General features: G+C 40.6%; 1 protein-coding gene across 10 annotated transcripts in view; it reads right to left on the minus strand.

Moving 5' to 3' along the window:
- LRP1 (LDL receptor related protein 1) overlaps positions 1-14,069 on the minus strand; it is a 313,912-nt gene that overhangs the window by 176,663 nt on the left and 123,180 nt on the right. For all 10 annotated transcript variants that reach the window (XM_032951130.2, XM_032951128.2, XM_032951126.2 and 7 more), the window contains 3 exons: positions 5,387-5,506; positions 3,987-4,115; positions 2,912-3,175 (listed from right to left, as the gene is read on the minus strand). In XM_032951130.2, the coding sequence (XP_032807021.1) occupies positions 2,912-3,175; positions 3,987-4,115; positions 5,387-5,506 (513 nt within the window). The remainder of the gene's footprint in view (positions 1-2,911; positions 3,176-3,986; positions 4,116-5,386; positions 5,507-14,069) is intronic.

The raw sequence follows: 14,069 nt of genomic DNA on the forward strand, positions 1-14,069 counted from the left end.
TTACTCTGAACACAGAAGGCATGCATAATAAATAGTTTTTCACCTAATGAAAGTGTAGGGGGTGGGGGGGGGAGACGGCTAAGGTTTGGCTGCCGTTCTGTTTTCATTATTGAGGTTATACATCGTATAACTTGTCAAGGAATAAAACATTTACTTGTTTATTACAGAATGCCCATTGAGCCAAAACAGTATAAGAACAATTCTGCACGCATTCTGTTACAAAAAAATCCGTACAATAATTCCCAGTTTGATATAGCGTCGAATGAACACCAGTGATAGGGGCATGGAACTCCGGTTCTTGTCAAACTGCAGCGTGTTCTTAATTAAATTTCAGAAAGAGCGCAGCGCTGGTGGCTTCTGGTGAACGGGATTCTCGACTCCTAATTTGGCTCGGCTCCCACACCAACCTTCACCTCACTGTCTCCACGTTTTTCAAGCGATTGTGCCGTAAAGTAATTGGAACATCCTTTTTTTTTTTGCAGAAAGTGCACATGATCAATCAAACCAAGTTTATGACCGTCAATATTTTACTTGACCTCCTTCAGGTAAAGCCACTGGAAAAGCTCAGGAAAAATATTTCCCGAGTTCAAGGGTACGCAGCCAGCTGTCCGACTTGATTAATACACCTACATTTATGGAACTGCTCATTTGACCATCTGGACCTCCTTCCCCTTGTCTTTTTTGACCAATAGTTTAAATAGATTCCGAAAAAGATTAGCTCGTAGGATTAATACGAACAAAATAGCAAGTAAAATATTTCAGTTACCAAGTCTGTGTTTTTTTTTTTATAAGTAGGCCGTACAAAGGGGTGCATAACCCGCTTTTTCTTGAAAACTTAGTTAGGGGTTATGCAGAGAGTGTGCAAATTGCAAATGGTGTTAGAAAAAAATATTGCATCTTGCATGACTGCCAAGATGAACCTGAATTCAATTTCATTGCTGGCATTTGCAAGACTGACAATGTAACAAGACGAAGGCATTGCCTTACATGCAAATATTCTTTGCGGTGGGGTTGAAACCCTGGCTTTATTTCCGTGAGCCAATTAGATGGCTCGTTTGTAACTGAAAAGGAGGTGGTATTTTCAGCCACCATGTATACATCCATTATCAGTAAAGCTTTGCATGCCATCCGCCGGTCCTTTTTTTCTCTGGGAGCACACGACAGATCAAAGGCCAATACAAATGCCGCCAGGTTCATTATTGTCACATGTGCTGCTCCAACTGTGCGAACCCTACCGCTGTTGCAAATGCAGCACGGGTGCTCACTGCTCATGTACGTGTTGTCGTCCTAGGAAGCCAGCAGATGGATTATACAGCTTGGACATCAATTTATTGTTGCTGCTTAATTAATATTTATACGAAAGAGACTGACAAGCTTAAAAAGGGCTTCCCTGGGCACACAGTAAAGAAAATGGCCTTCACTGGCGGTGCAGGCATTCAAGTGGCACAGCACCCATGCCTAGCCATACAGACGTTTGAAACTAATATCCAATGTCTTCATATCTGGACTGCGAGCTTCAAAGTTTTATGCGTGTAACTCTCGCTTCACAATACTCTTTCAATATGAATTATGTGGGAAATTGGGGTAGAATAATAATAATAATGTCATATTCATATACAAGGCTGCCATAATGTAAGATGAATGGCATACATTATCTTGTGGAAACAAGGGGAATTGAATGGGCACTAAAATATCCTTATTGTCACCTCAGGTCGAAGAGTCTGAAATACTGCACTCCCAAGCAGTTCACAAACCATTGCAGCCATTACATTCCGTGTCAAGATTTCTTTACGCAAATTCTCCTGCCACGGTTTGATTATCTTCCTGAAATATCAATGTAAAATCCATTAGTATTAAATATATATTTACAGGATATAGATAATTAAATACTGTTAAGACAGCTGACATTATCGCTAATCGAACAAACTCATATTTAACCATTTCGGTTTTGAAAACGTTTATAATGGATAAATAAAAAATATTATAATTTTAACCAATAAATAGTGTCATGGCTTTCCATTTAACTAGTTTTGTAAGTTATCCTTCAGTAATCAAATCCATATTGAAAATAATAGTAGTTCAATAATAATTACTATACAGTATTCACAAAAAAGATAATGTTATGTAGATGGAATTACAACTTAAAAATCAAATACACTTTGCATGAACAAACAACGATCTATCATAATTTACTTCTTGAAACATGGAAATTGTTTTCCAGCCTTTGAAATCAGCGTGAATCCTGTTTAATGAGGTTTTTTTATATTTTGAATTGTTATTTTAAGAATGATGACAGTATTAGCGACAGCCACTTTAAGTAATAATTCAAATACACTTAGAGAAGAATGTGTATGATTTCAGTATGCAATTTACATAAGATGTCGACGTAAAATATACAGCTGACAAATGAATTGTTATTGTCTTTGATATGGTGCAGCTTCGTGTATGAACATTAATTAGTGTCTTATTACACGCCATGTGTACATGTCCATCCCTTTTGTCAATCCACTGCTGGATAAAGCCTCCAAGCCAACATAATCCCTCACAGACTTGCAATGCAACAATGTTACATAACTCCTGCACACAAGCCAACAACATCATTCAATCTGCATGTTGGACCTCATCTTGCCCATGTTATGCATATATGTAATCACTGCATGTGATTATCACGTGACATTCGCATGCAATTATTTAGAAAAAGTCATCATCAGCAACGGGAGAAAATAAAGTGCACCCATTGCAAGAAACAAATAAACTATAAACACCATGCCACACATTACTAATAAATGCACACACTCGGTTATGACTATGTTCGGCTAAAGCACTTCCACATTTTTTGGATGGAACTTGAAAACACAAACACACACACGGCTGGGCTTGCGAAACGACGCTGCGCTGGGTGGGAACTCACGGTGGACGTTGAGGGAAATGTTGATGACACGCTCGCCAGAGAAGCCTTTCAAGCCGGCCAAGCGTGCGCAGTGAAGTCTGCTCTCAGTGGGGCTGTCACCCACGTTGACCCAGCACGCCATCTCCTCGCTGTAGCTGAAGTCCATGGCGCTCGCCTGCCGCGTCGCCACGGGCGTGAGGCCCGGCACGATGCTGCCATTCAGGTATGTCGCCACAACGTTCTGGGAGTTGGCGATGAGCAGAGCCGCTGGCCGGTCGACCGGGTCTGCAAAAGACGACAACAGCGATTGAAATAATAATAATAACCGAATGGCCAGAATGATTGACATCTTGACAAAAAGGCCCAAACATATTGCCTTGGCGAGTCGACCCACCGTTGATAAGAGACGTCACACGAGAAACATTTTCGCCAAAATCAGACAAAGAGGAAGGTTCGATGAGGTGTGAACCGGTCCCATCTTTCCTGGGCTCAAGCAAGCATCTCTATTTAAAATCCTCAATCCAGTAAAATGTACAAAAATGATCCACATTCCTATGGGGGACCCAATGTCGGGTTTACTTTCGAGAAGAAAAACAAGGGTAAGAAAACCATTTACAATTATAGCTCTGAATTTTAATGATGAGATTCTGAGCAATCGTTGATGTCATCCATCTGCAGCACAAGTGCCTTATCTGAAAGTCAAGGTTATAATTGAACTGTAGTTTATTAAGTAAAAGGCAATTGCTTGCTCAGGCCACTGCTCGTGGAAAGGCCTCTACTAGAGGGAGCTCTGGAGAGCTCTCTCTTTCACGTATCATTTGCCCGATTCTTCACGCAAGGGTGGCAGCACCCACACTTTACACCACCACACGCGAGCTTAACGTTGCTGGGTGGACAGACGCCGGGGGATGGGGACCAAAGGCACTTTTGCCCACCGTTTCAACTTTCCACATCGGCGGTGTGCTGACCGTGATACTACAGCGGCATCCAAAATGTATGTACAAGGGTACAAAAAAAACATTCAATTTGAGATGCATTAACGAAACAAGCTGAGAGACAAAATCAGATGGTGTTTGCAATTAGCATAGGATCCCACCATTCTTGGCCTTGCAGGACTTGCTGTCGGGCTGCAGAAGGTACCCCTCAACGCAGCTGCACGAGTAGGAGCCGTCGGTGTTTAGGCAATTCTGACTGCACGTGCCATACACGGCACACTCGTCAAAGTCTGCGGAGTTTGGAGGGGCGGGGGGGGGGTTATAGGGTGAGACACAGCATGCGTTTGCCTTTTATCAGTACATGGGGGAGGGAGGCGGTGTCATTAAACACACTTGTAGGTAGTAAAACAGGGCCCATCAGTGTTATATATTATGATTTAAAAGAGGAAAAAAAACGCCCATCCAACCATCCGTAAAATCTAAAGCCAAATGGAAAAGTGTGTTCTTCCTCAACTGCTCCTGATTTATTACATCTCCCTTTATATGTGACTGATCATGATATTTTTTCTCAACGCATATAAAAAAATGTATAGCAACAGTGTCAGATCAGGCCACTAATGCAGTTGCCCCGTGTCGACCAGTTGAGCATAAACTGTAAATTTGGCAGTAAAGAATTACATTTCGTTTTTCAGTAAAGATACAATTTGCCTACAATTATTATGTAACGTGTGAACAAGTAGTGATTAGAGTACAACACAGACTCTATATGAATCACTAACATTGGTTTGTTTGTGCTATTGTAGAAATGTGAAATACAAAAGAGCTTCCAGTTGGTTGTGATTATTTTCTGAATAAGTAAGTTAATTTTATTCCTGGTGAAATAAAATGTGATTTTTTTTTACCAATGTGCAACTCAATATATATATATATATCACTGTACTAACATATTATATACAGTACACACTCTGGATAGTGTCAACATTTGGTTGTTTATAAAGCAATATTTGGGTGTTTTTCAGATTTTACTTTGCCATTGTATTTTAATACGACATTCATAAAAAGTTGTTACTAATGGAAAACATTTCAAGCTCACTTGCTGACCACAATATTACAATGGTATTTATAACACTGAGTGAATCCCATGTAAAAATGTACAGATACAGGCAACCACAACATGTCTAAGATTATAAGGCCTTAGCAATAATTATGCTCACATTTAGAAAATAATTAATTGTAAAAACACTGACAGCTCTGTACTTTTGTTGACACTAAACGGTACACTTTTTTGTCATCTAAAATAGTGAATGACGTAAAATTCATCAATCCCAGCCCGTTGTTTTTTTTTAAACAGAGCCACCAAAGACTGACATTCACATCCATCAAAATCAAGAAAAATTACAAAAGCACTTTTTTAGAAGAAAACGTTGAAAAAATGCGCTATTTATTTGACAAAAACTTGACAGGTTTCATCAGTATACATACATCCAAAAGATTCGTGAGCTCAATCAATAATAATAATACTAATGTCGAGCTGTCGCTGCTGGGTGACACTGCTAGATACCTTTGCAGCCTTTCTCATCTGGGGTAACCTCGTGACCGACGGTGCAGTAACAAGCAGGGCCTTCCCTCGTCACCGCACACTTGTGTCGACACAGTGTTACTGTGCAGTTTTCTGCAAACTCTGACGCAAGAAAAATAACACCACACAACAAGATGTAAGTTAGTGCAATGTACAGGACTGCATTGGCAGTGGTATCAAATATTAAGGTGCAGCCCTGCATTTTCTTGCTCGTGCCACTGCTGGTGGGAGGGCTTCCACTGCGGGCAAAAGGGCCAACACAAAAGAGGCCCTCTTAGAGAGTATTTGGCGTGTCATTTCACGCTGGTGAAAAAAAATGCTTGGAAGAGATGGGGCTGTGGCGAGTTGTTGATCTAAACCCTGTTCCCCAATGACTGCACACAACTCCAGTTTACATTAAAACAAATATACGCATTCTTTTTAGTGTCACAGTAGTATTTTCACCATCTGGTCCAGCAGTAAGTTTAAGCTTGGCAACATGAAATAAAAAATAACCTTTTTTAGTAAAAGGTAAAGGTGCAGGCTCTGCAATTTCTTGCTCACTCCAATGAAAGCAGAAGAGCTTCTACTAGAGGGAAGCGCTAGAGAGCCCCTCTATCGAGTTCTTTGGAGAGGTGGGAGTACCCACACGTCATCCCACCACACGTGACCTTCCAATCGACTACCTGTGGGTGTAATGATTTATAACTTCTGGGTGGACAGAGGGAGGGGGGGTTTTGGAAATGTGCCCATTGTTGGAGCTGTTGTACCGAACGGGAGACCTCAGGATGAAATTCCAGCATGCTAACCATTTCACGATGGGGAGCATCGAGTGGTAGAAAATAAAATAAAATACTAGTCAACCTCACCATCATTAACACTGCCTGATGAAAACACATGCATTAAAACTAACATCTTTGGCTGTATTAAACATATGCAAGTGTCAGAAATGTTAGCCTCATATGTTCGGTAATAACGAAATGTGCACGATGACAGTTATTAGGTAAGTAAATATGATGATAGTTGATTGACGAATACATATTGCCAAATGCTGGAGGAAGAATATGACTAGTAGGAGTAGAACACTTTACACTATCACTCCACTTACAAAAATACAAGTTACGTATTTAGCAAGAACTGACAAAGGACTTGGTGAAAAGGAATAACATTGATAAGCTTTCCCAGAAAAACTCAAATTGAATAATAATATCAGATACGAATTACAAACCTTCATTTGGTAATTAGACAACAGTTTTGTAATGATGTTGTGTTATATGAAAATGCAGGAGAACAGGAAATGTGTATGTGTTTCGGCCATTAACCCCCCACACTAAATATGCGCCAATGCCATGAACTCACAACAATAACTTAAGATGACACTGCACATACATCAGTTGAAGATAGTCTTTGGACGGAATCAACTGGTTAAAATTTTGCTTACAGCTTTAATTCCTCGCATTCTTGTATTTTAACATATGCTCCTGCATTAGTAGACTTAATTCTCCACGCAAATTTCCCATCTGCAAGATTTTGACATTCATATCCCTTGCGTGCCATTATTTGAATTATTCATATTTATTTATTTTCACTTAATAAATGTAAACGGCCTTAAATTCCAACTTTATGACCATATCCCCCCCAATCCTTGATGTGGCCAATGTGGGTTAGTTCAAATTCTTTGGGGGAAAACTGCATTGCTGAAAGTGTGCCGCCACTGCACGCTTTCACCGAGCAGCCTTTAAAAACGCCCACGGGCTGCTGCAGAATGCTCACCGGTTGCACAAAAGTGGCATGGCACGCTTTGAACTCGCCCACGCCAGGTCTTCTGGACAAGCAACTATGAAATCCGACCGTGACATTTCATAGAAGACCACCAGAATGCGAAAAGCAACAAAGTTGGGGGGCTTTTGTTTGCTGCCTTCCCCGTAGCTTGCCTGCCGCTAAAATCCAAGGAAAGCATGGGACACTGCCAGATTTCTGTGCATACTAGAACGTGCCGCCCGCCTGCATCCGGCCCAAATTCATTCCACATGTAGCCAGTCGTAAGGCGAGCCTGGTTGGTCATGGCAGAGGGGCAAAAATCCCGTCTTTTGCAATGCAAAGCCATCCACCATTTCCCATCTATCACGTCCATCTTCTCTCTGTTTTTAATCCAGCCTGTGAGTCATTTCCCAACTTCTGCATTACTCACTGAGCATCAGTGTTGTTGATCAATGCTCAAGATGTTTAAAATATATAATAAAACAATTAAGGGGGCAGGGGAGACGGGGAAGAGTTATGCAAGCTGTTTTTTTTATGAGATAAACTAAAGCTTCAGCATTTAAATATTTTATTTACTGGCATTGGAACACATTACCATCTTGTAGGGTTCTCGGGAAATTGAGTAACCAAGCGAGTAAATATTTAGGTTAACACTTAAAAGTATCTGTGTATCTGTGGTACAGTATACTGTGAATGACATGCGTGCAACTGCTTCTCGTAACTTTGACTAACCCTGTAATAGGAGTTACTTTCTTAATATTACATAGACCACAGCACCCCAACATTAAAGGCTTTAGACTTTAATAGCAGTTTGCACCTGTGTTGGGGTAGCAGAATTCTCATAAGGTCACATAAGCCTTCTCACTGGCAGTAGTCGCATGTCACTTGTTTACCGGGGTATGATCATATTTTATGCCAAATGTAACCAAACAGCATAGCTTTATTTACACTTACATGTTTTATTGCACGGTATGAAAGTCATAATGTAGACGTAAAGCTTTCGTGACTGCAGGAATTCATTTTCTTTGGGTCTTTCGGTACAGTCACGTAGATAGGTTCAAAGAAAATAACAACCGCTTGTGTTGCGATCGCAACGTCGTAGTTTTTGTTATATTCTTTGAACCTATCTACGTGATTTTACCGAAAGACCCAAAGAACATTGTAATGTACTTAATCAAACTGTTGTTTCCAGGGTGTAGTTGACTATAACATACTCGATGGGATGCTCGTGGAATGCTGCGTAACACACAGATAAGTATACCAGTAACATTTTTTAGGGATATGTTTTCGTAATGAACCTGTTCGAAAACAGGTGGAAATTGAAAGATGTTGAAAGTGTTTCAGCAATATCACTTTGGTTGGTGCTGTTGCCAATCTCCAAATACTCTGTAATTGAGGCACAAAGGATATTGTCATGATTCTTATGATCTTTTTCAATAGAACAATACACATTGAATGCACAGTATTTGAAGAAAGGCTCCATTGTAACTTCTTGGAACATATCAAGTACTTAAGAGATCAAACGACGAGGCCATTTTGATACTTCAAAAGGGATATATTATAATGACCTTCAAAAAGATGTACGTGTGATTACATATGGCTCTATTTTTACCTCAAGAATTTGTACCATTATTATTATCATTACAAAAGTAATGCTATTCACCTAGTGCACATAGACGAGTTTTAGGATAGTCATGAATATAATATGGTTGCATATATCTAAATAGTGACTTCTGGTTGTAAAATTTAAATGTTGATAGGGATTACACATTTTTGTATTGCGAATATGCAAACGCTCTAATACTATTATATATTGTTGTCCTTTTACTTAAACTTATATACGGACGAGTTAGTGGCAATGAGATGTTACGGACACGGTGAGGAAATAGGTTCTGTTACATATCCCAATAACCGAGTGTTCAAGAACGTATAGAAACTGTTAAAGCACAATCAGCTTATGTTACATGTGATCATCACGCTCCGTGTCCCATGCTGTAAACATGTTACTGTGGGATGGACCATTCACATACTGTCTACACTGTACAGAAAATATGGGGAAAAACACACAATAGACCATGTATATTTATACACTAACAGGGACAAATTGTGCTCCTTTAGCTTGGTACAAATTTAACTAATACTTAGAAAAATAAATGTTACGCCCAGTCGTACACTTTCAGCGTCATCCAAGAAGTGATTTGTATTAACATTGGGAAAGTTTAAATTGAATTATCTGAAAACACTTTAACATATTTTCTCTCTGTGTCCATTTGCTGACCCTTGTACTGCAGTTACTTTCAATACTGCTGTATGGCATGGCATGCTGGTCCCCACAATCTAATGACTGTGTTAATGAACTAAAAACAATTGCATTTTAGAATTAAATATAAACATTCGTGGAAAGTTTTGTCTTTCCATACGCCTAAAATAAATTTAAATAAAAACTAATTTGTACACATATGTTCATCGAGCTTGTTTGTACGTATTTTTTCAGAGTGGCTTGTTGGCTTGTTGTAGGACCATTCATGGCATTGAGCTATGCTCGTCGTGTTAAGTATGGAGAGTTGGCCACAGAAGCGGGTTAGCTCAGCACAAAAAATATAACATGACATTCCGGTCCTCGTATTCTGGCAAAAAAATCCAAATATCAGCCAAATCAAGATATATATTTTTTTCAAGAGGATGTATAAAAACTCAACTAAATATCTAAAAGTATGTCAAAATACAGTCGACCTTTCTACATTAAAGAAAGCATAGCCATAATAATTTCACGGAATTGCTAAGTATAGGCTGATTAACCTAAGTATAGTGCTTACATTTAACCAGCTGTAGCTTATTCATGTCAATAAAAAAAACGTGTTATCATTTACAAACTAGGTACAATATTCTCGAGTGTGTAGCCTTCATATGAATTGACGTCATTTGATGTGCCTTATTACAGGCCCCAGGAATAAACAAAGACAGTGCCTTGTGTAAAAAATACAAATCTGGGAGCTTTTAAGAACAAGCATATCCCAGTTGCCTTAATGCGTTCAATACCCTGAAGGCAAAATAATATTTGTCCTTCTGCGGAAGCTTTATTTATATTAAAGCACTGTATTTTCAGTTGCTGCAATAACAGTTCACACAAGGCCAACTTATCAATTTGCAGCAGAGAAGGGATCGCAATATTCACGCGGTCGGAACAATTCGCTCCGCGAAAGAGTGCCACTACGAACTAATGAAACTAGCAACGTGATTGTGAATCTTGCAAAAAACTGAAAATTAGTTATCAGCTCGAAATAACACATTATGAGTTTTATTAAACGAGCTCTTGCCTTTACAGCACGTGGTTTTTTTACGTAGTTTTCAATTTTTCTATCGGTCACAATGCATGCCGCGATGAATCCGCTCAGAAATCTCAGACAGCGGTGTGCCGTGTGTTAGGAAAAAGCCGCAAGAGATTATTCACAGTGCCTCACCATACAACTACTGCAAAGTTACATATAGCCTTTACACAGTAGAGGTCCTATTTTCACACATTCTGCTATGAGGTTGTTTGTAATATAGCAGTCGGAGGATTTTTTTTCCAGATTTCATTGAATCAAATTGAGTGATTGTACGCTTGAATGTACAGTATGTTGAACTTATTTAGCACCGCACGTATCCAACCGTGCTCATCGGAGGTGCGGGGTAAGGACAACAATCTAAACACAAAAAGGAGTTAGAAATAGATTCGTTTTCAATATGGACTAACTCAAATTAATGGAGTTTTGTGTGTGCAGTCATTGGAGAAGAGTTTGAGATCAACAACTCGCTAAACCTGAGAACCCGGTTTAATCAGGAGTGGGCGCCCAGATTCGAATTCAGAAACTCTGCGGTGCCCTGCCCCAAGTCACAAGGCCCACCTTTTGATGAATGTTTCCATCATAGAATACATGAAAAGAAAGGTGAAATTACAATGTCAATTAACAAAAATATAAAGGCAGTAACTACAGCCATTGGTGATTTTAAAAGTAGAAATTATCTTGACATCAATAGCTATAATTGCATCAATTACCACGCATTACACTACTTAGCCACATATATAAATGCTCATCTCCATATATATAAAAGGCAAAGTTGTGATTATGTGTCTGTTGTCATGTTTATGTTCAAAATGTTTAGCGTACTTTCCGACATGCAACAAACTTGAAATTTGCCATGTGTGTACTTTCCAGACAGTACACCATGCAAAAATTATAAAAAATATACACTTTAGTTTTTTTTTGGGGGGGGGCTCAATAATGCATTTATATTTTTTGCACGGCAAGTGATCTGTGACGTCAAATCTGTCACGTGACCCTCGCATGTGGAAGCGTAACGCATTGTAGTGTAGCGGTTAGCGCGCTGTGTATGTGTCTGTGTGTCTGTGTGTGTGTCTGTGTGTGTGTGTCTGTGTGTGTGTGGAAGCGTAACGCATTGTAGTGTAGCGGTTAGTGATACGCCGCGCTACGAACCCGGCGACCCGAGTTCGATTCCCGCTCACGGCCACCACCGGTGACGATTATTTCAACCGGCCCTGGGCCTCCCCTAGGTCGACTCAGCCTCAAACGAGTAACTGCTGTGGTGTGTGAACATCGCCACTGGGGAGACAAAGGCGGCCGCGCGTGGTGGATCCCAGTCCCGGGCGAAGCCGGGCAAGTACAGCTAGTGTAGCAATATAAATATACAACTGCTGTCAGGATTGCATCATTGGGACAAGAAACAGATTAGTTCAGTCCTGAAACATGTAAAGGTGGCGAATGAAGTCACAACTACCGCAGCTATTGCAGAAATAATTTGCTTACGTATTGGTGGGAAGTATCCCTCCGATAGTCTAAGTGCCTTCGCTTATTTTGTGAGGCGTTACACGCTCGTAAGCTGCTGCTGCTGCATTCTTGAGCAGAGTGTGATCGCGTGAAGGGATCGGGAAAGCGAGCCGTTGGGTGAAGCAGGAGGTGTAAGGGAACGGGAGTGGGAGGTTGAGGTGGCATGCAATGAGAAAATTAAAAAAAAAGTGCAGGAATCCAACAAAGTAGTGTATATAATTTGACAGCTGGGCGGCCATAGGCAGCGTTTGACTTCTCTATTCGCGGGGAGGGCTGGGGGGTTCGCTTTGCCCCTCAAGTTGGGAATCTCGGGGTGCATGTAATTAGCATTCACTCACGTTGTTTTCTTGATTGCAAACAAGTTGGGGAGGGCTGTTGCCTCCCCCCCCACCGCTCACTCCCCCACAAACGCTGCCCATAGCTGGGCCCCCAAAGGAAGGAGACGTTTCTCATATATATTTTTTTTACAGTAAAAGTCTAATCCCCAACTACAACTAAAGCCATGGGTCAAACAGAGACTACTCGGAGGCCTCACGTTCACCGCTACAAAGTAACATGCGCATCCAACGAACCCTTCCCGCCTGTAGCACTCCGCCCGCTTTAGTAAATTGCGATAATGAATTCTAATAAGCTGGTCGACTGGTGGGTGTCTTGTTACTCAAACCCTTGGGGGGGGCAGGGTTTAAGGGACGTCCACAGCCAATATAAACTTCCTTCAGCCTTCGGGGGCAGGAAAAGGGAGCCCGGATGCTGGGAGTTCTGTTTGTTTGTTTGCAGAAACGAAGCTCAAGTTCAAAGTGCGCCACGTCGCCCCTTCAGACAAGTGTCCACAAGACAGACGCGCTCCTCTTCTCAGGCCGCGTGACTCTTGTTAAAGAGCGCCGTGCGTAGAAGCTGCGCTATTTTACTTGTTGTTGCGTTTTATAATGCGCGTTTCAGCTTGCCTATCAAAAACAAATCGACTTTGCATACCTTATCCATGCGTATTCTAAAGTTGGCACAATTAACAATCCATAGATAGAATAGGTTAAATTCCCAATATACATCAGGTATTGAAAACGCTAATTAATGAGGTTTACCATACACCTGCAATGCTTTGGACCCCTTCACAATTCAATGAATTGGTGCAATGGAGGATCGCAATTCAGAATGGCACTTTGATTCAAGATCAATATTATATTGTTGTTTACATTGAGGTGCATTGTAACACTTGCAGTGATTGTAGGGGGGCATGGATTAATTACATGTGTATAGAAAAAAATCTCATGCACACAATTTAACACCACATGTTTCCTAAACATAAAAATCGATTTTAATTCAATCAATGCATCATCACACCCCCTAGATCCTTGGTTTACCAGGCTGTCCACCGAGCATTAATAATGGATTCACTACAGTAATCGTATTGACCATTTGCCTATGGCAGGATCAAACATGGCTATTTCAAACCCTTCCAATCTATCTGCATTGTGTGAGAACTCAACACGACTCGAAAGAAAGGGGATGCTGTCCGCTTGGAGCAATGTGAACAATGTGTACATGCAAGGTACGTACGATGTATGTATTATAATGAACTATGGGAGTTCAAGTCGTGCTCTCTGGATTGGTCATGAAATTGAAGTAAAAATAAAGGTGTAAAACATACTAGCTTCACGCATGCTAATGATGGTGTCTATGTAGAAATTATTTATCACAGCTAGCCTGTGTGCAGACTAACAATTATGTAAAAAAACACAACTTGACTTGCTGAGACATGGCTACATTTAGACCAAACACAACGGGCTTGCAGTGCAGTTTTTGTGTAGATAGACTTAAAACATTGCTGGGAAAACATAATTAGGTGCTTCACAGCAGCATGCAACGTTTTCTTGAAATGATATTGAAATTTTGAAGGCCAAAAAGTCTGCATATGCCATGCAGCTTCACAATGTGAATCATTGGTTTGTTTATTTATGGGTTCTTTCATCGTTAGAACTGTGTTTGTATGCACAATGACTTGCCATTCGCTCTCCAAATCAACAGACTCTATCCTGAATATGCCCCTGGCTCTGTGGCAGCACACCAAACGGCAATTGCTTCCCCCGAGAATTTTTTTT

The sequence above is a fragment of the Petromyzon marinus genome, chromosome 10, assembly GCF_048934315.1.
Source record: "Petromyzon marinus isolate PM22_M1 ecotype Great Lakes invasive population chromosome 10, UKy_Petmar_22M1.pri1.0, whole genome shotgun sequence".
In the NCBI taxonomy this organism is placed as follows: Eukaryota; Metazoa; Chordata; class Hyperoartia; order Petromyzontiformes; family Petromyzontidae; genus Petromyzon; species Petromyzon marinus.